This window comes from Procambarus clarkii, chromosome 30, assembly GCF_040958095.1.
Source record: "Procambarus clarkii isolate CNS0578487 chromosome 30, FALCON_Pclarkii_2.0, whole genome shotgun sequence".
Classification (NCBI taxonomy): Eukaryota; Metazoa; Arthropoda; class Malacostraca; order Decapoda; family Cambaridae; genus Procambarus; species Procambarus clarkii.
In genome coordinates, this window is record NC_091179.1 from 19,839,612 (window position 1) to 19,862,709 (window position 23,098).

At 38.8% G+C, this 23,098-nt stretch overlaps 1 protein-coding gene across 8 annotated transcripts in view; it reads right to left on the reverse strand.

Moving 5' to 3' along the window:
- PCB (Pyruvate carboxylase) overlaps positions 1 to 23,098 on the reverse strand; it is a 57,371-nt gene that overhangs the window by 14,998 nt on the left and 19,275 nt on the right. For 2 of the 8 annotated variants that reach the window (XM_045753978.2, XM_045753982.2), the window contains exons 2-14: positions 11,494 to 11,634; positions 10,917 to 11,101; positions 9,775 to 9,959; positions 8,746 to 8,911; positions 7,840 to 7,985; positions 7,130 to 7,354; positions 6,706 to 6,869; positions 5,292 to 5,454; positions 4,783 to 4,965; positions 3,387 to 3,621; positions 2,381 to 2,547; positions 627 to 841; positions 272 to 378 (exon numbers count right to left, since the gene is read on the reverse strand). In XM_045753978.2, coding sequence (XP_045609934.1) covers positions 272 to 378; positions 627 to 841; positions 2,381 to 2,547; positions 3,387 to 3,621; positions 4,783 to 4,965; positions 5,292 to 5,454; positions 6,706 to 6,869; positions 7,130 to 7,354; positions 7,840 to 7,985; positions 8,746 to 8,911; positions 9,775 to 9,959; positions 10,917 to 11,076 — 2,116 coding nt within the window. In that variant the 5' untranslated portion in view covers positions 11,077 to 11,101; positions 11,494 to 11,634. Of the gene's footprint in view, positions 1 to 271; positions 379 to 626; positions 842 to 2,380; positions 2,548 to 3,386; positions 3,622 to 4,782; positions 4,966 to 5,291; positions 5,455 to 6,705; positions 6,870 to 7,129; positions 7,355 to 7,839; positions 7,986 to 8,745; positions 8,912 to 9,774; positions 9,960 to 10,916; positions 11,102 to 11,493; positions 11,635 to 15,433; positions 15,572 to 15,615; positions 15,690 to 15,716; positions 15,735 to 21,453; positions 21,714 to 23,098 lie in introns of those variants that run through there. The other 6 variants (XM_045753979.2, XM_045753985.2, XM_045753986.2 and 3 more) reach the window with 6 other exon arrangements.

Sequence of the window (23,098 nt, forward strand, 5' to 3'; positions counted from 1 at the left end):
TGTACTTTCAAGGTGCACAAGCGTTACTTGGACGTCAGTCATGACATTGACAGTACACTACTGTACTTGTTTGAAGCAAATGACCAAAAGATCTTAAATGACTGGGAGCAGTGGTAAAGCCACTTTTGTTCACAACTTTGAAACCAAGTATATTAAAGACATTGAAACCTGAAGAAATGGCACCATGTACCTTACAGGTAAAAGGCAGTCCTGGAGTTGGACACCGGTTCCTTTAGATAGATTGGTAATAACGGACAGGTATGAACATTACCTGCATTACCAACAGCATCCACGCCAAGCATAAGGTTTGGTAGATAATTGAGGGAGTCAAAAACTCTGAAGATATCCATTCCTGATTTTACAGACAACTCACAGAACCTGCAGATGTAATTGTAAAATATTAGGCAATACAAAAATTCATTTGCAACACTTTTTTCACATTCAATATTAGTTAAATTCTGTATTTCCTTTAATGAAACCGTTTTCCTTTTGCCTTACAAACAGCAAATAATGCAAATTTTTTTTTAACCCAATTATAAATGGGGTCGTTTAAATACTTTTAAATGCAGAATATCTATGAAATAAATCATAGTGTAATATCAGGCAAACAAACTGTTCAAACCTACTTGTAAACAACATTATCGGGGTAGCTTGTATATCCAACACCATTGGCTCCTCTTAAGAGCATTTGGAAAGGAATGTTGGGGATAAGCTTTCGCATTGATTCCAGTCGCTCCCAAGGACATTCATGCAAGAACCGAAGTGCCACATCAAAAGTGGCACCTCCCCAGTTTTCCAATGAATACAGTGTATTGAAGTTGTGTGCCACAAATGGCGAGATCTGAAAATAAGAATTGAGGTGTGCAAAGTAAATGAATCTTCAAAAATATATTTCATCCAAAATTACCATACTTAAATTAATTGTACCTTGTCCATTGTAAGTATTTTGGTAAAGATTTCTAATCCCTCAACTACAGTGTTTCATGCACACAACCCTGTGGTGCGCATGAACTCCAAAAATTTTCTTTATAATAGTTAAAAAGCATTCCCTGATCCCAGGAAAAATTATTTTATGTAGCTTACTTTGGCCATGATTGAGAGAGACATTATGTAACAATTCACAGGCATGGACAAGACCCCCTCATGGAAGTTGCCCGGGTAGCACGAGTTGCCACAAAAATATTTGTACCAGCTTACTTCATTGTCACTGGTTTGCTTCTCAGTGGTTTTGGCAGTTATGCAATAGTGTGTAATTTGAGAAATTTCTATAATAAAACAAGTGGTACATCAATACTGTACAGATATAATCATCTCTAATGTGTGCACAATATTGTGTTAGTATTTGAACAATAAAATGTACTCTTGCTATTATCACATGGCGCACACATTCTTTATATGTGTATGTTTGTACCATTACAAACCACTAAGTTGTTCTGGTGGGTGTGGTAATCCCATAACCAGTGACCTATGTTCAGCCTACCCCCCGTATATTTTGCATATTTTAACTGCATTCATTGATTAGATTATTTTTTAAAGCTTTTACCACAACTTTTTGAAGTGCAATGATGCATTGGGCTGTCAATGTTATTTACATCACACAACATTTAGTACATATTGTACAGATATTTGTGTCGCTAATATGCACACTTTAAACACTTTGCCGTTATTACATTGCATCACATATACAAGTACAGTACTTTATGTACATTTTTATGTGCCATTATGAACCACTATGCTCTTATAGTGGGCATGATATTCTTGTTAACATTGACACAAGCATAGCATAGTTCTACATACTCTTCAGCTGCTCATGGCACATGACGAAGCAAAGTGCCACCCAATATGCTATGCAAAACAAAATCATGTGGCACAACAAATCATGTGGCAAAACAATGCCCTCATCTGAATCCTGGTCAATAAATCCTAAATATGTAACATTTCTCATGTTCATTTTCTAAAGGAGCAAGAGGTCCCATTGCATGACGCATAGAGGCACTAAGCTGTGGTGGTGTGCCTTAAGCTGTGAACATAACAAGCATGGGTTTATCAATATACAAATTCACCTTGTACAAATTCCATCATTGTCAGGATTTTTATGATACTATCAATGTTAATGATGAAATTAACTGATTAAGTGATGCTGTGGGCACAAGATGCATGGCAGTGCCATGAACTGCTGGTGCTTGTGCTACTCTTGGCCACTTGGTACACACAGGGCAAATTGGCCGAAATAAAGATTGGGTCCTTAACAATATGATTCCAGATTTTGGTGGAGAGCTCGTACTTTACATACTTAAACTAACTTGCCCTCAGTGGGTCCGAGTCGTCACATGCTCAACAGTGCACAAATTAGATAACATTTTTATATTTAGGTCTTTACCTTTAGGAGATCATGAGTACGGACTCTAGTTGCAAGAAGAGACTGGTGGGCATCCCTAAAGGTTGTGTCCATTAGTAAAAGTCCTTTGTGATTTCTGACAGCCTTTGCAAAACCTTCTGGTCCTTCAGCAACAAGTACATCTCTGAAGCCCCGTGGAGGATCAGTAGCTGAGAAAAACCTTAAGTTTAGATTAAATGCAAGTTGTAATTTACCTGACCAATAAAAATCCTGTAACAGTAAACACATACCAGAAAGACTAAAGGCCACTTTATAAACAACTTAAAATAAGATTTAATGTCTAGACAAATATGAATAATTCAATCCAAACCATTTCAACAGAAAATCTGAAGTCTATTTTCAAACTTGTAAAGACAATACCAATAGACATCAGAAGGGACACTTACACAGGTAACAAACCTATAGAACTGCCTACGTGCCAAATACACACACTGGATGGTGTATAAGAGACCAGGACTTAAAACCATCGTAAACATCTTTATACTAAATACTGTACCTTCATAAACTTTTCTAACAAATACCAAATAAACTACTAATTATATTGATCCCAATTATTATTATCTACAATTTGCACATTGGTTTGCCTAGTTACACTGCTCACTACCATCCTTGGGTATATCTGAACCACCAGTTTTGGATGTACTGGAAAGGAATGGGAGAGGGAGGCAGGTGGGATAGTCAACACTGAACTGAATCCTCGTTCCTTACTATAATTACTAAGCAGGAGACGAGTCACGTTGTGGCTGAAGATATGATTACCAAACCACACCAAAAGATGGAGAAACGACATTTCAGTCCATCCTGGACCATTATCAAGTTGAAACATTGTTATCTTATAATGTGTAGTTTGGTCATCATATAATTACTATACCACAAATGCTATACTTAATATTGGGGAATAATTGCTGTAGCTGTATCTTTATGGAAGTTGGCTTCTACCATTTTATTTTTTTTGTAATTACCGTATTTACTATTCAATATGACTTACCAGCAGGCGTTGATGGTACCACAGGATGGACTTCAGCAGGTTTAAGGCCCGTAGCAAGAGGGGTTAATGGGCCATTTACCAAAACATTCCCCAGGTAATTGAGAAGCTTTTGTGCACGATTTTGAGATGGTTTAAACTGGAAGAGCTGAGGGTGTTCGTCAATAAAAGTTGTGTCGATGGTGCCATTGAGGAACTTCTGGTTCTCCAACACATTGAGGAGGAAGGGAATGTTGGTCTAGCAGGAAAGAAAATTTAAATTTTAATTCATATCTAAAGATCCATAAATAATAGCAGTAAGTTATGAAGCACAAAATGCAAGAACATTAAAACTGGCAGCAAAATATATTCACTTATCAAGGTACGTCTCTACCAAAAAGGCTGCCTTGTGCACTAACGCCTTACCTATTTCAGCAAACTCCAAGCTCACATTGCAAAATATCTATTAAAGTGGAAATGCAGCTAAAAGAAACCTTACCATGTTTATATTTAATTAGGCCAATGTAAAGAGGCAACTAAAATCTGAGCTTTAATAATTTTATATTCTGTATCAAGACTAGAAACAAAATTATGTAAAATAATGTATAGACAATTTTGAGCCATTAACACTAATGTTAAAACACATTAATCCACCTGATCCCCAAAAAATCATAATTTGCTCCCAAAATTGCATACGATTTGTTTTATGGCAAGAAGGAATGAATGCAAAGATTGTACTATAGAAGCATTTAATTTATAATTGTAGCAAAAGCAACCGAGATAAATCCCCCGTTAACAGGTAAACTACTATTGTGAGCTGTTCCCCTCTTGGTAATAAGGAAAAAATATAGTGTCTTCATATTGTATATTATTTATGTTGGTTATAATGAAATGCATTACAGTACAAGCCTTTTCACGACTAAAGCTAAATAATTACTGTATTTGATAATGAAATTTGCCCAAAAAATGCAAAATTTTTTAAATTTGGTATTGTATAGTATATCCAGTTATATCCAACGGATCTCAACACTAGCATATATTACGTTGAACAAGAAGTGGTTGTTTTTAAATAAAAATTGACATTATATACACAATACTACCACCAATCTCAAACTAGAGTATCCAACTGATATGAACATTATCTGGCATATTCATAAGACTTGTGATCACCTAAAATTTACGAATGAAAAGAATAAGTTAGAAAATTTTCTGCAAGCCAACCTCAAAACAAATGGTGGGCTATGACTTTACAAAATATGGAGGTTGCAGTAACCATAGTTTTTCCCATGTAGAGTAGAACCACAGGACCAAACCCTCATCCTATTTAAACCCTCATTCTCCTGTATGCCATTCATTAGTTTAACCCATATGAACTATTTTTAATACTTGTGCTATTAGAAGCAAAAACAATTTTTTTTACCTTTACACCACGTATTCTGAATTCACGGAGGGAACGATTCATTTTAGCAGCAGAGGCATGCAAGTCTGAAGCTCTAGATATGACTTTCACAAGGAGGGAATCATAATATGGCGAAATGATTGCCCCAGCATATGCTGAAGCACCGTCAAGGCGAATACCCATACCTTCGCCACTTCGGAATACCTAAATAAAGAATGTAATATGATACAAAGGTTTCAGAAAATTAAATTATATTATATTATGTAGCATGGTTCAGAACACTATCAAACTATTTATTGATATGCAGTACTGTACTAACATCAGGTATACACCTTATAAATTTTGTATTTCATTATGAAATATATATATTTAAATAACATTACAAGCCTTCAAATGGAAATGTGACAACTTTATCAAGTCTTTCAGGAGGGCTGCATTGGGCAGAAAATGCGCAAAATCAATTTTATTAATTGAGCAATATTTGATAAATCTATTTTCTTGCAGTGAATAGTAATGTAGCAAAGCCATACCTCCAATCTACCAGTATCAGGCTGAAAACCTTTGGCAGGATCTTCTGTTGTGACACGGCACTGAATAGCACATCCCTGGGGAGTAATTTTATCTTGGGTCATGCCAAGCTCTGGGAGAGTCATACCTTCTGTGACACGGATCTGAGACTGCACCAAATCAATTCTGAAGAAAAAATCGAGTATGTAGGAAATGTCAGGACAATTTATTGTATTTAGCATCTAATAGTAGATGACCTTGTAACATTCCACTATCTAGCAAAGCCTCTCCTCTTCTAGCAGAACCTCAGCCCTCACAGTCTAAAAGACCAAGACATTTGAATTTACTGGAAGAATTTACTGGAAGATTTACTGGATTTACTTTACTCGTGGCTTGACATTCACAACTTGCAAAGAAAAAATTACCAGGAAGACATGGTGAAACCTCTAACACTCCATCAGTTTCCCGTTCTAATCAAGACCACTAAAGATGGCGACCCTCTGGTAAATTCACACATATGTACGAGCCCCTTTCTTGTATCATGTTAGATACCATGGTTCAGGAGGACACGAGTACGACTATATGAAACAATGTGCGCTACTGTATCAAGATTGGAAGCAACTGAAGTAGTTGCTTGCATAGCCATGTAGTCAACACTAGCCTTGGCAAGGAAGACAAGCACAGGTCTAACAGGCTCTATTCCAAACAATGGAAGACCAGTACTGTACAGTGCATACTATTCTCAACTGTTATGGAAAAAGTACATATCTTAACCTTCAAATTATTAGATGCATCACAATGCTACCCCCCCCCCCCCCCCAACATGTGTGTAAATACCAATTGGCGACGGTTCCAATTGAAATTCATAGTGGGCACACATGGTGAAGAGTGCACAGCCTTTAGCTCTCATCCTAGCCAAAATATTGCTTAACAGTGTTCAGTCACCAGGTCAAAGGAAAAACATTTTTTATCCTTTGCATTAATTACACATCGCTTTTCAAATTTCATATATTTTTAATTTTGATAAATACAGCATTTATGACTTCTACAGCACAGACATTAGGTCAACACTAGATAATCAACGGCTATTTTCCTTTATTTTAAAAGAGGAACAAAGATTTAATTTCTGAAATTTTTAGATTTGCATTGTTTTTGAGCGAGCGAGGCACAACTATGATTAAAATGTAAACATTTGACAAATACCATTAAGATTAACATGACAAAATCTGAATTACAGTGGGATCAAACCACCACTGAAGTTGTGTTATCTAACATTTGTGTTCACACAAGATGGCATCCACATTTAACTTACACCAGCTTTCATAATACTGTACAGTATAATTATTGTTATGATAATGCTTTATAAGAATTTAGTTATTTTCAGAGAATTAAACTAAGTTTAAAACCAAGGTAACTGAAAATCCACTCCCAACTTACCCAGTAATTTCCTCAGTGACCGTATGTTCCACTTGAAGTCGAGCATTTACTTCTATAAAAAAATAATTTCCTCTATTGTCTAGCAAAAATTCGACGGTACCAGCATTCTCGTAGCCCACACTCTTACACAGTTTAACAGCATCAGCCGCCATTGCCTCACGAACCTGTAGAGACACTTACAATTGCCACACTATTGTAAAATTAACAATGTTCTAATAGAAAGAACCCAACACTTCTAGTTACAGTATATGGATCATCAGTATTACTTATTAGTGTAAATGCATTTACAGTATTATGGTTCATGTCAAGTACTGTATTAAAAGAAAATATGCAACACCAAACAAGAGGAAAAACTTTTCAAAGAGTTAATTTCTGGGGATTCCAAGTGGTCAAGTGGCTAAACAATCATTAAGAATGATCTTACTCTTTGGTCAAGGTTGGGGGCAGGAGCCACCTCCACCAGCTTTTGATGTCTACGCTGTACAGAACAATCACGTTCATAGAGATGTACAATATTTCCAGCCTTGTCTCCCAAAATCTGCAGTTCAATGTGCCGAGGCTTTTCAATGAATTTTTCAATGAACATTGCCCCATTTCCAAAAGCTGCTTCAGCCTCAGAAGATGCTCGACGGAAATTCTCTTTTACATCCTACGTAGTAAACAAAAGTGAATTAGACAAGTTTCAGAAAAACTATATGTATATCAGTATATCAATGTTGCATATAGTATATCATTTACACAATTTAAGTACATACAGTAATAATATATATTACACACACACACACACACACACATTTCTTTTAGCGTGAGAGTAGTAGAAAAATGGAATGCACTTGGGGAACAGGTTGTGGAAGCAAATACTATTCATACTTTTAAAACTAGGTATGATAGGGAAATGGGACAGGAGTCATTGCTGTAAACAACCGATAGCTAGAAAGGCGGGATCCAAGAGTCAATGCTCGATCCTGCAAGCACATATAGGTGAGTACATATAGGTGAGTACACACACACACAGCATATTCATTTCTACATCTTTATGACTGCCTTGATAATTTATCAATATATTCTTTACTACTGCATTTCAATTTTTTTTTTTAAATACAACCAATGTAATGTAGAGCATGTTTAACTCACAGCCAACTCTCGGACCACTCGCATGCCACGCCCTCCACCTCCATATGCAGCTTTCAGCATTACTGGTAGGCCATATTTAACACAGAAATCGTGTGCTGCTTCAGGTGATGTTACTGGCAAATCAGTTCCTGGGACAACGTTAACACCTGATACAAAAAAAGTACAGGTATTAGATTTTTTTGGCCAAAGACCATGCTGAATATTTTTTAGTTACATACTAAAATCTAAGCTAGGACTTTTTAACTACAAGTTCTAATAGAAAAATTTTAATTCTTAGCAGAAATTTATCAAATCCTGGATACTTACCACGTTCCAATTTTAATCAAGTGTGCTGTGATATCAGTATCAGTAAATATCAGTACACTGCCAATTAAGATTTGTATTCAACATGGTAACATTTGGTCCACTGCTTTTTCATCCATCAATGAACTACCAAATGCCTTACTATACACCAATACTTCTTGCATGCCACGCCATTTTATCAAATCCTAACCATTATCCTGAGAGTACCAAATTAAGTAGCAACTATAACTAGTATTATGCAGAATATACTCTAATTTAAGCAGAACTTTAGAAAAATATTTACAATATCTTCCATACAACATACAAGACCAGTTTACAGCAATTTCTGATTACAGAGCCATCACAACACAGTTTCGAAGAACTTGCCTTTCTTTTGGCAGTGGCAATTCTATTCTTCCATGTTCATACTTCACAAAATTATTAAAATTTCCCTATTAACTACCCGCTTTATATCATGAAACAATTATGTAACCGTGTTTAAAATTGCTGCTTATTCTTATAGTTCACCAAGAAATTTACTTAAAACATTTAACACCTTCCACTGTTATTAATTATGCATGCATGAAACTGGTCACTTCTGATGTACACAGTTCAGAAACATACCTGCGTTAATTGCCATCTGTCGAGCAACCACTTTGTCACCCATCTTTTTCACAACCTCAGGCGATGGCCCAATGAACCGAACATCATTATCTAAACAAGCTTGTGCAAATTCAGATTGTTCAGAGAGGAAACCATAACCAGGATGGATAGCATCTACATCATTTTCCTAGAAATACCAAATGAAACTATTTGTAACCGACTTTACATCTGCCAATCCATTTATTTATTGGCAATTTATGAACAAATCCACAAGAACCGTGATGAGGGTTCGAACCCATGTCCAGGATTATCCCAGATGCGCCTTTGTGGACTGCGCCACGATAGGTTCGAACCCTCATCCCGGCCCATGTGGATTTGTTCATTTCATTTATCACGCTATTGTGATTTGTGTTTACCTCAAATTTCATTTCCTTTATTGTTTAGCTTTAGAATCTGCCTGAAGTGGTACCTTCGTGGCTTTGCAAGAATGTTACACTCAAACTCCAATGTATGTACTTTCTCAACCTAATGTTCCTTCCTGTATATAAATACAAATATATAAATACTGTAAGTGGTATGATTAACATATTACTACTTCCATTTGCCACTTCTAAATTGTGATATAAATTGTGCCAATTTGTCTTGCTGCTCAAATGTTAAACCTTCCTTTGTCTTTACAATATATTTTTCAAATTAAGTAAATATCAATTTATGCCTCAAAATGTAAGTTTGATTTTATTTAATTTGCTATACATCTGTTTAGTCCAGCCAGTAATTGTATTGCAAGGATTCATAAAAGGTGAGACTGTATCAATTAAGTTTACGATTCTAATAATGACTCTACGTGCTGTTATTTTAACCTGTAATTAATGTACTGTACCTTTCATGTAAACTTTATTCCAATTATAAATATACAAAATTCACAAATAAAGTCCAATATGATCTGGGGGAAAATAATTGACATCTACTTGCTCAATGCTATAATTACAGATCTTTTCTAGAAAATTACTAATTACCCTAATTACCACAATTATACAATGAAATTCTTACCTTTGCTACTCTAATTATTTCTGGAATACATAGGTAAGCATCGACAGGTGGAAGCCCTTGCCCAATGATGTACGATTCATCTGCTTTCTGTCTATGCATGTGCATTTTGTCCTGCTCACTGTAAACGGCAACAGATCTAATGCCTAATTCTGTGCACGCTCTGAAGACTCTTATAGCAATTTCACCTGGAAGAATAAAATTATCCTATAAAAGTGCAAAAATTAGTTAATGCAATAAAATTCTAAATATTTTTAATTTTCTGGGAAAAATTACTGTTTAAATCCAAGAATTTTAAATATTTTTATATTATGCCATTTAATAGCACCAGAGATGTGTTTTGCAAAACACCCAGCCTGAGCCAGGGACTATGTTCACCTTTGATGTGTGTACAATCACATTAATATATACATGCATCAATGAAAATGTATTTATCAATGAATGTACGTATCTATGAATGTATGAATACAGTACCTGTATATCAATAAGAAATAAGTTAACTGCAGAATTCCTATTGACCCAGCTAATTTGCAGGCCAATCTAACGAGGCAGATACTTATATGAACTATATAAATAGGAGCCATCACCTATTTTTATCTATTCAAACTCGTATATGAGCAAGCGAGAGTCATCCATTCAAACTTTCATGCTTGGGATCATTGGCCTGTATATCAATGAGTTTAGGAGGAAAAAAAAAAAAAAAAAAACTTAAGCCAATAGGCCTTCTGCAGTTTATTTTGTTCAAATGATTATTGGTTAATCTGATATACCCAGTACTTCATTACAATCAGTTCTGAAAACCATATGAATATAATCAATACCCACATATAATTCTAACTGAATTTTATACCATGATTATCACATTGGCATAGATACACCTGCGAGGATAACCACATTTGCATAATGTAATCTTGAAATAGGAATTTTTCATGGGTCAAGGTAAATCCACTGCATCCATATAGCACTATTACATCCAAATAGCATCATTGGTGTAAAACCCAAATAATGGATATATTTACTTTTTATAACCATATACTGTACTGTAATCCCTCAAGTCAATGCATGATAACTGCATTTTAAGGGTCAATTTACTTTTACACTGCAAGCCACAATATAAATCTACGAGACAAACAAACATACTGTACCTCTATTAGCAACTAGGACAGATTTGATGGGTCGATATTCTATGCTAGAAGAGGAATGTGCCATTTGTACGATCCGCATGGCCTTGGCCAGCGAGTGGTGGGGGTGCACCACATTGTGTGTTGCAGTTAACCCCAGCCGAGCCAAGTGAGCTCCCAACATCTTGATTATACAAAGTTGGACAAGTCTGTAAAGGGAGAAGGAAATAAGTTTTTTTTTTTAAGTAAAACGGAGCCTATAAAATACAGTAACAAAATTGCAAGGAAGCTAATTGCTTGCAAAAAAATTATAAGTTAATTCATTACTAGTGAAATTAAATTTATTACTGTACTGACTGCTAAATGGAGATTTAAATTTATTATACACCCTGAACCCATCATGTTAGCAGTAGAAAAAGTTAAGAGGCACACAGTTCAGGGCCAGAACCACATTTGTTTAGCAGGTATGGAAGTTACAGTTACTGATGAGTACAGTATTTCAGAGTTTACAAAGTGTCTACAGTTAAATTAACACCAGAGAAGAAAACGGTTCCAAGCAATTGCAATGTATTGTTCAAGGTAAATATTGTACTGTATTTACCACAGTGGTAGTTCACGTTGCTTGTCTTGATACCAAGATACCACTGTACCAACAATACAGTACAAGCTTTGTACTTTACAATGGTGGTGGCAGTGGTCAATATCCTCAAGTTTCAACAATTATGCTTGCTGCTGTTTCTTCCTGAAAATAAAAATCTTTTAATAATTGTACAAGACAAATTTTGAAGAAAGTGAAAGTCAAATCCAATATCAAATGCTTCTTGAATGATGCACACAAAATGCACAGCATTTATTATACTTTATGAAATGTCACCCCACAAACCATACTATTAAACCTATACTGTATCCATAAAAGCTTATGTAATTACCCAAGTGTAATTACAGAACAAGAGCTATGCTCATCATGTCCCATCTTCCCAGTACTCCACTACTCCATCACATGACACTTTGAAACTACTGGTGGCTTTGGCATCCACGGCCTTCTCATTTGACTTGCTCTGTCTACCACTACTGTATTTGCAAGTTTTTTTGGCCAGCTTTGTTTCCTTAACTTTAATTTATGACCCTGTTCTTGAAGTTGCAGGTTTAAATAACTTGTCAGTTATGTCCATTCCTGTTACTATTTTGTACGTAGTGATTGTCCTACCTTTGGCATACCTTTAGCCTCTCCTTGTAGCTCTGTCAATTCCAGAAGCCATTTAGTTTAATTTATTTGTACCTTTTCCAGTTTATTGATGTGCTGCTCGAAATACAGGCACCACGCAACTGCTTCATATTCCAATTTTAGTTTCAGATGTCATGACTACAGTTCCTGGACAGTTCCTTCATTTGTTATGGAGAAACAGGCGTGTATGCACATCACAAATTGATTTTGCCATTAGTGTTTAATATGGTAATCCCTTGCACTCAACTGCCAAAACTAATAGTTTTGCATTCTGATAAGTGTAGACTGTTCCAGAACAGCCAGCAATAATGTGGACAAGACAATTGTTATTGGTAAATGGGTAACAATATTGAACTTCAAAGAGGCCACATCTTGTATGGTCATGTTATACTTGGTCAGTATGTAGTAACACTGGGGGGGGGGGGGGGGGGGGGGTCTGGGACTTTTTGAAGGTTGATCCATCCCATATTTCAGGAACAAATGGGACAACATTATTTCATGAATATTTACAGCAATCACTCGTATCTAACTTCAAGTGTCATCAAAAGCCACGAGGGTGTGGTGGAAGCCATTATGTGATCTGTCCTGGAATGCCCCTAATCTATGGTAACAAGGTTTTTTGTAACCCTTATTACAAATCCCAATATAAGCAATGTAAAACTTTACTTTACCTTAATATTTAACTGAAATACAATAAAAAAGTTTAATGATTAAATAAACTTACATCCACTGGGCATTCATCATATAGAAGTTACATCACAACCTAGGGATTAGGCCTAGTTGTCTAATTTCAATCTAGATAAAACTAAATCCATAAACCGCTTAAATAATATTTCATTTGTCGGGGACATGAAGACTGTTCATACAGGTTAGACTTAGAGGGCCCCCACCCTACCAAGGTCAAATTACAGACCCCGCCCAGGATGCAACTCTACATAACAAGCTGACTCCTGAGTCAGAATTTACTGCTAAGTGAGGCGGCGCATTAGGTGAAAGGAAATGTTCTCAGCCATTTCCTGTCCTGCCCTGGATTAGAACCTAGAATTCGCTATTATGCGTGGAGAACGAACCCAACTGTACTTTGGGGCTCTTTAACCTTAAATTGTGTCAAAGCTTGAGGAAAGGTGAGGAAGGCATTTCAAAGTGCCGATTAATCATATGGTGGGGAACGCAACATAGAAAACCAATTAAGTCTGATGGGTTATGTTTGATCTTAATGTAAGGTTTTATTTTGTCATAAAATAAGACCGGATTACTACGGAGTAGAAAGACTATGACGTCACAACATTAAGTGACACGGGGGTTGGCCGATAGCCTCCCAGCTAGTGACTATACACATTTAAAGGTGCTCGCCCTTTTAAGAGTCAGCCCGCCCACTGCACCTACCCACCCGACCAGCCTGTCGGCCAATCGTGTGGGCGGCACAAGCTAACAGCACCCCCCCCCCCTTCAAACTATAATTCGCTATAATCACAAATCAACTTATCACAGCATCAAAATTAAGAGTAACCTTTCAGACCGATGTCATCAGCACTCGCCACTGTCGCACTAACAAGCCACGATGAAGTCCTTCCCGCACCATCCTTCAATACTGTACCAATTGAGTAACCAGTGTAACTGATCCTTTGTTTATCTTGCACAATTCATAAATGGATAACAGTCACAGACAGAATAAAGATTATATGATCCGAGTCTGAGCCAAACTGTTCCCATAGTTGCAAGAGATCGAGGCAAATTGCGTCATTCAATTACTACCACTTGTCCGTCACCAACAATTACGTACTATACTTGTGTTGGCGGCGGGGACTGAATTAACGCCACAAGCTCACACGTGTGCAAGTTGTGAGACTCGCCACACCCAGGTATCTCTCCACTTCACTACAGACCAACACGCACTTCCATTGTGTTACGGGGCTATTCATACCCGTGCCACCTCTTGGGTGGTTTGATCAATCAATTACATTGTGGGCGAGATTACCTCTTATTTACTTTCCGAACCAAAACTGGTATCCAGTACTTCCTTTGTTCATTTTGTAATTAAAGTTTTGTTTTCTCATACAATCTGCAGTAAGGCAATGTTTCATCCCTTTACAACTTCAATAAACACCTGCATTCCTTGTGTGGGTTTTTACTTACTATTGCGCGTTTCCCAGTCTACCTGTAAACGAATTAACACTATGGGACTATTATAATTTTGAGGCTACAAAACAGTACACGTTCCAGTAATTATAATAGGTTAGCTGGTGGCCGTCAGCCTAAGGTTTCCAAACGTCAAGAAACTGTCGTTCTAAAGTGCCCTAGCTGTCTTAACCTACCAGAGGACCCAACACAAAACGGGACAGTACGTCACTTTCGCCAGCAGAATCATTTTCTAATACGACGATTTTCAGTCCGTCCTCAAACAAAGGCTAAAGTACATTCCATGCACCCGCCAAACCCTGTTTATGAATGAAACTTTAAACACTACTCGACTGATGTTCCGGAAGTGTTCGAACGTCAAGTGCTTCGCTGACTACTTTTGTTCGAACCACAACGCTGTAAATGCTTCACCCAGGTACTACAAATACAAATAATCGCCAACAAAATCTAAACTAACCAGTGCCTAAATATGCACAATATGCTAATATATAATATTAGCTTATGAGAAAATTCCTGTTTTGAATAAACTGTTAAAATTTATGAATGCGACTTTGGGGTCGACCGCTGGATAGAATAGACTTTGAAGACGGGTTGCGATTTTGGCCTTTTTGTAAGTATACCTGGAGCATACCTGGAGAGGGTTTCAATAGTAGTTCTACTCTCCGAGCGCGGCCCGGGGCGTGCCTCGACTTATGATAACTTGGTACAACAGGCTGTTGAACCAAGGACGAGTCTAGTTTGTTGTCTAGTTTGAGTTATGCCACCCTGAGCTGGTGGAGCTTTTTGTGGGTACCGGCGTTGTTAAGAGTTGTTGCTGTGTTGGCGTTCCTAAGTTGTGACTGACACCACTTCAAGAAAACTGAAAATTGCTAACTATTATTAAGACTAAGACCATATGTGGTAATTTTAGCAACTACTTGCAATGGCAATAAATAAATGTAGTTTAACTGCAGTTGTAGTTAAGGTCGTTAGGAGTAAAGTTTGGATGTGAGTTGAAGTAGACCCCGCGTTAGATTGTTGCTTTGGCCAGGTAGATTTAGAAATACTGTCTATTATAGCTGTCGTTCCTATACGGCTAGACTTCCGTAAATGCCTATGGGGAAAAACTAGCTTCTATTGTTTAAGAGCTCTGTCTTAATAAGCACCTTTTCCAGTGTTGTAGTTATCTGACACTTACCTTGCCACTAATAGACGAGTATCGCATCAATGAGTATCAAAACAAGGCACCATCCCTAGAAGACCTATTTAGCACAATCTGTGGCGCAGAAGGAAACACTGTTCTAAATACCTTGGAAGATGCTCATATACTGAACGCACACTCCTAAAACTTTTTAACAAACTTGGCAGCTCGTCATTTACCCTGCTGCCACAGGTTAAACAACCTCCAGATAGTGTGCGCGTGTGCTAAATATTACCGACACCCGTCACCACCACCACCCAGCTCACACTGACCCCTGTACCTTTCACCAGCCGCCGGCCCCACTGAGGCTCCCGGGACAACACTGCCACTACTACACACTTGCCGGTTGTCGCCACACCTCCATACTTGCAACCCAAGCCCAGTCACCAAGCGGCTCTTGAACCCACTTACACTTAACTCCCAAATACAACACATTTATGAATCTAGTAATTAAAAAAAAAAATGTAATTTAGAGTGCGCAGGTAAGTGGGGAACCGTTATAGTTAGTTACCACGGAGCACCATGGAACCTCAGTTTAACCTATAAAAGGAGCATTAACTATTTTGATACACTGATACACGCACCCAATATTGAAGCTTTAATATAAGAGTTTAATTTAGTAAACTTAAATAGTACTGTGATCCCTCTCACACGCATTAAGAAACCAAAACAGTGTTGCTACCTAAGCTTGTTATATAAAACGTTGACAACCTCCTTACGATTTCTGTTTCAGGTAAACACGAGCGGACCACGAGGAAGGCTCGTGTTGAGCTGACAGGCCAGTCTGGTGAACATAGCCTCGCACACGGCAAGATGCTTCCTGGGTGGCAGCCCACACCAACTCTCAACCTTAACTTCACACTACGTTGCATCACAAAATTTAAGACAATTAAGAACATTAACTAGTTTCCCCCCCCCCCCCCCACAAATGTTAATTTCTTATCTTTAACACGGGTCCAGATTTTCAACCCGTGTGATTAACTTTTTCCCACCGCCGCCCACAGGATGGGTTATGGTAGTCCATAGTATAGCTTGGTTAGTTAATATGCAGCCCATACCCCATCCCCTTGGACGGCGAAGGGAAGTGCTAAGAGGCCAACCCGTCCTCATACCAAGTCCATTCCATTGAGCGGTCGACCCCCAAAGACTTATCAATTTTAACATGCTGTTCATTCAAAACCGGAATTTTCTCAAATAAATTCTTTTATATTACCATATTGTACATATTTAGGCACTGATTAGGTTGGGTGTTTAGGTTCTGTTGACGATTATTTGTAGTACGTGGGTGAAACATTTACAGCGTTGCGGTTCAAACAAAATTGGTCAGTGAAGCCCTTGTTCCGGAAGTGTTCGAACGTCATCAGTCGAGTCTTTTGTAAATAGTTCTTCCATTCATAAACAGGGGATTTGGCGGGTGCATGGAATGGACTTTGGATCTTTTAGATGACAGGCTGCACAGGCACAACAGGTTAAAATAACCGAATCCCGCAGTTCGTTTAGCCAAGTAATTAAACTTTTTTAGCTAGTTACACAATATTAATATTCACAAATACCATAAACTCAAAATGCATCTATTTCATAATTTATATAAAGATAATGTCTATATATTTTACAAGCCTCGAATAAAAAGGGTGATTAAATTATGCCTCTAGTTACTTTTAGACAGCTAATATAAAAGCACATGACACAGTTGATGCTTGTGACTAAACCCAGCAACTGTGATGGCGTGTGGTGGTCATGACAACGCTGACGGCCAACAACAAGGGCGCTGACGTTTGAAATTCAACTGCCAACCTGCAGTCCCTGATCTCTCAGTCCCATGATAACACCGAGCCTAAGCTGCCATAAATGACTGAAAATGCAGTACCCAAAAAGCTAATTTAGTAGCCGATCTAAAACTACAAACACCAAAAGGTTTTTTTTTTCTAACTACAGTTTCGTCAGCCTTGCTTGCACGCAGCGGGTTACATTTTTATTTACTTTGAGTACACATTATTCCACTTGCCAGCTTAGAGTACACCCAAACCTTCCATTCACAGTACACGCCACCACATTAATTTGTGGATAAAACCTAACAACGACCTTCTGATCTTTCACATACAAAAGCGTTACCCCAGAAGGACGTGTGCCAACCGCCCCGCCGCAGCAGCCAGGAATGAAGCAGTATCGACCCCACACATGGCACCCGGTATTGATTAGCACACGAAGAAAGGAAGCGAGACGCTTCCAATGGTGTCGTCGAAAACTGGTGTGGACCAAACGTTGGACCGGTGACCACCACAAGCACAGCTGGACCTGGCAGTTATTGCGTTCCCAGAGGGTAGGTTTTACGTGGGGATGGGGGGGGGGGAGGCATTATCGGGAAAAAGCACCAAGCCATTATGACCATATAGCACTAGGAAGGAATCAGGATAGTGATTTGGGCTGGAACAGAGCCAGCCAGAGTAGTCAACAGCGTCACCAGAGGACCTGGTTTTCTGGGGGGCAGGAATGGTGTCAGGCTTACCAGGTCCCCCAATGACTGACCTTCCCCAGGATGTTACCTACAACAGTCGCCCATTTCCCAGGTACTTATTTACTGCTTGTTGAACACACATCACGTGAAAGGTAACTTGCCAAAATGTCTGAAATAGGAATGAAAAACTATAGAAGAGGAGAGTAATAATGGTGTAAGAATCATCAAAAGGGGAAAAATTCAAATCTTAATTACGTGCTAAAGTGTTCATGCAATCACAGGTGCTATAAACACAAACACTCCACCACCAGCTACTGAAGACTACACAATCACCCACCCTGGCACAGATGGGGCTGCATAAAAAAAACCAACACCATGGTAAACTAGGCCAGAAATTCAGCTTAACCCTCAAGGCCACACCACCAAGCGCTATTGATTAGAACTAACAAGCCACCACCACCCCTCCATCCCCCTCCCCAGCTCCTCATTCCCCACCACCAGGAATTCTGTCCCAACAAAGCATAGACAGTAATGCTAGTGGAAAAGTGGAGGGAGACCATAAACGGTACAGACTGGGCAGTCCTTCCCTGGCCTCAGTCCTCGCATAAAAAAAATTACACGTAGTCTAAAACCGGAAGCATAATACAACTATAACATCAGTGTTATACTAAGTTTGCAGAGAAGCCGACATACTACTGAGCTCTGAGCGGTCTCTCTGAGAAGTCCCTCACTACCCACACGTGGTGACTGAAAGCTGCCTCCCAGAGTGATTCAATTTAGTAGTTAGGGTAAGTCCTTGGTCCAAGGGTGAAGGTGCGAGTCTGGGGTTCCTCAGGACGTCATTTCCATCCCCCGTTCTCTTCCAAAGATTTCCCCACTAGGCTGTTTATAGCGGTAAGGTTTGCGATGTTGTGTACCTTGACTTTAGCAAGCTTTTGATAGTGCCATATGACTGATTAAAAAGATAGAGGCTCAAGGTATTGGGGGTGCTATATTAAGTTGGATTAGGGCATGGCTATACCAAAGGAAACGGTATAAATGGGGTTAAGTCAGAGTGGTTAATTGTTGTTAGTGGAGTGCCTCAAGGCTCTGTCTTGGTAACCTCTTGTTAATTGTTAGTAGTGCCTCTATTATAAACAAGAGGTTACCAAGACAGAGCCTTGAGGCACTCCACTAACAACAATTAACCACTCTGACTTAACCCCATTTATACCGTTTCCTCTGGTATAGCCATGCCCTAATCCAACTTAATATAGCACCCCCAATACCTTGAGCCTCTATCTTTTTAATCAGTCATATGGCACTATCAAAAGCTTGCTAAAGTCAAGGTACACAACATCGCAAACCTTACCACTATCAACAGCCTCAACTATGTTGGAATAAAAAGATAGCAAATTTGTTAATTTGCTGTAATTCGTGTCCAAATAATGCGAGTTGTGTGTGGTCTATTTTCACGGATCCCATATTTCATAACATGGCATTTATTCCCATTGAATTCCACTTTATGCTTCAAGCACTTATTTTATAGATAAATTTAAGCGACATTGCAATCGTCTGCGTCTCCTATCTTACCCTTTATCTTAGCATCATCCGCAAACGTTCATATGTGTGCGTACTACTAGGTGGTAGTAGTAGTAGTGTCCAGTTTCAACCGGCTGAAGCTTCCCTATAACCCTTTTTTTTTCCCAGTCTAGACTCGCTTCAGCCTGCTCCATCCCAGCCCTCACTCACCCATCCTCCCCCCACTCCCAGCAGACTCGCCCTGGCCCCCCACAACCTTGAGATTACCAAGCTTGGTTATCCTCTTGGTAACCAAGCTACCTATTTTGTTTTGTAATCTTGTGTATTTGTATGGTCAGTAAAGTAACTGGACCAAACAATGTAATTTAGTAATTGCGCGAATTCGCCTTGACTATAGATACATCTGGCAGGTTAGTTGAGACTGAACCCCTACTAGAATAATCAGCTTGTAAACCAACTAACCTTTAATTAAGGCATTCACTAGAACACTTATTGAATGTGAAACCGTAAAAGATGTTAGACCTCCCGGCCTAGTGTACCACCAACTGTGTAACTATTCCATTGAATTGTGTACTGGACGACAACCTAACAATTTACCTTAAATTTGCTTCTCCATTTTGAAGATTTTTTTTTTTATTTTTAAACTGCACCTCTTATGAACTAATCCCTGCCCCTTGTGTGGCAGTGCACAACAGAAACTTGGATTTACATATTCGTAAATTTTTATATGTAATTGATTGTAACCCATGAACACTGTATATACGTACTTCAGCCCACAGTTTAAACCAATCGCCTTGTGTATAATGATCTGTCCTGTGTGACAGTGAATACCAGCCTCATCCTCACTAATAAGTCGTAATTGAATTACTCTGATTAGGCAAAATTTTAATGTCAATAAAGATTAACAACAGATTGTTTATAATTATACCTCCTATCACACGCCTCTGTACAAATCTGACAAAATTTATATAGAAAATAGCTTTAACGACCTCAAGATTATTCTGTCAATTTGACCTTTTGAACGAAATATTTTTTATTTTGCCCTGAGGGGCTAGTTTATTGGGCAGTGTCAATCTTTTGAGAGAACACAGCCATAGCAGCATGTACAATACTCCCAATAGAAAGAAAACCCGCTGGGGTGTTCATCCTGTCGTTTGTACCCAGACACGGCTTGGATTTGCTTAAATTGACAGTTAACAGCTTAAGAAGATTAACATTCGTCGACCCTTAAAATTTACGTAATCTTGCAGGTAAAAAATGAAGGATTTTTTTTTTGTTAAGAACGGGATATCTGACATAGTATTTTCCTAACTCAAACAAAGTGGGGTTCATTATGTTCAACATCTCTAATGTCTTAGATATTCACGTCTCAGGTAGTGGTCAAGGTGTCTATTACCAAAGATTCTGCAGCTCCGCTGTTTCCATCCCGAATCTCCATGGATATTTGTGTCCAAGACGAATTATTGCTATTACCGATTCTCTCCCGCGGTCCCGCCCCTCCGTCCAGTGATTGGGATTGGTCCATACAGGCAGCAACCTATACGCTAGTTGATCAAAAGTGGGGATAAAAGCCGTGGCTCATCCCCCGGAAATACAAGTAGGCAAGTACGAGGTTTCCCAGCGTTAGTGACAGGAAGCTTATAATGCTTATCATGTCCCCCTAAACAGACGAGTGAACCTTCCAAAGATTACTACACGTCTCAAGACTCCCAACTATTTAATGCTAAGTGAACAAAGTCATCAGACGTAAGGAAACTTGCCCAAACGTGTCCGTGTCCAGGACCTAACTGATTGTACCTTTACTATTAGGGCGTACAATTTGTATATTTTTAGTACAGAATGGCAACTACCGCCATTATCAAAGTGAAGCACTCAGCACACACTGACACTGCACATCTACACTCTTAATAACTAAAGTAACATTAACCTCATCAGGTCGTGAACGTTAAGAGAACCATTTTCCAAGTCCTTCAAATACACTGACCATCACGCCTATTATATTTGATTCTGTTCATTACGTCACATTTGAAACGTTGATTACCTTTTGACATTTTGTGGCATACATATATATAAGAGTGATTAATGGATGGTTTGCAGACACGCTGGCGATGAGAAGTGCGTACTTCTGCCGGGAGATGTTGGCGAGACGCGAGCAGCCTGCCTCCACGCCCGCCTGGCCCACACTGACGGCACCTGCCACCCGTCTTCCCCGTTCCGGCCCTAGCCTTCCCCCGGGTCCTGCCGCCGCTGTTTCGCCCAGTAGTCACGCCAGGTTTTTACTGTTGCCACCCCATACTCATCCTGTCAGCGGTAACCCAGAGAAGGATCACAGAGAACAAAAGGTCTTTATTAGACCGCAACGGAGATCATTACATTAACAATTACATCTAGCCTTTATACCTTATAATGTCAGCTAGTTCCAGAGAAAGTTCTATGTCAATAGATACATATTTACAGCGAATCATTACATATTAAATGGTAGGTATTTTCGCCAATACATAATTGAGCTATGGAAATATTACAGGGTCATAGGAGAGCTGCCGTTTGTTATTAGTCTTTACAATACACTTATTACACTCTTGTGTCGTTTATGTACTGGAAGCGATATAGACAGTGCAAGGATTTCACACATTTTACCTGTAGTAAAAGATGGTTTGTCATTTCATACAACGTGAGATTAGATTTCTCTAAATGGCTCAATTGCATCACTAACATATAATGCACGAGTGTGTCTTCGTCTCTGTCCACACACTTCATCAAGATCCCTATACAAGCCCAACTGCCAGATACTTAGAGCCAAGTCTTATTGAAGCTGTGGCAACGTCTGTTAGTCTGATTTTGTTACTTGCCCCCATACACATGTTTTACTTTACATTTCATCGTGTCTTCAAATTTATCCAAGAGTTCTCGTCTAATGATACTTGGAGACCTATTTGCTAATGTTGAACGGAATCTTGAGTCTTGATTGACGACTCAATCAAAAGTTGACACCTTAGCAAGGGCGTCAACTTTATTACGCTCCTGCAGGCCACAACATTTTGATGTTTACCCTTTATTAAGTATGCTTATATATCGCTCTACTTGTTATTTGCCTCCTAGTCCAGCTCCTCCCACCTTCGTATTTACTTACGTATCATTTAAAAGTGAACCTGTTTATCAACAACTTCCTGCAAAGAACTAGCATGGAGAAAGATCCAGTGCCAGTGTCTGGCGAAGACAACCCAGTCAAATTAAGAGCCTCGTGTTCATCAAGTGGGCAAGTGAGCTCATCAACTGGATCTGTACGCCAAGCAATTTACATTTGTCGTCAGTTTTTTTTACGTCATTTTATAGTTCAGTCAAATATGAATAAATATCTCTTGTTTTCTATCAGCGCCACAGTCAGACTATACAGCGTGTATTGTGCTTGAAATAAATTATTATTTAGTGTTTTAAAGGGCGTCCTTATGATCGACAGGTTAACACAATGTGCTCATGGGTCTGCCTCGGGCCTCAAGCTGGTCGTGGTCGATTGTTTTAGATTTACCTACTCTGAACGAAATGTCCATGTAGGTTAAAAAAAAAATTGGGTGGTGCAGTGTCAACTTTTTATAGCATTCTGTCATGTTGTAAATGTGCGCGCGCGCATCGTTCACTTTCCTATGCGTGTGTCTAGGGGAAGTGAGGTCTAGCCATGTCCAGCCTAC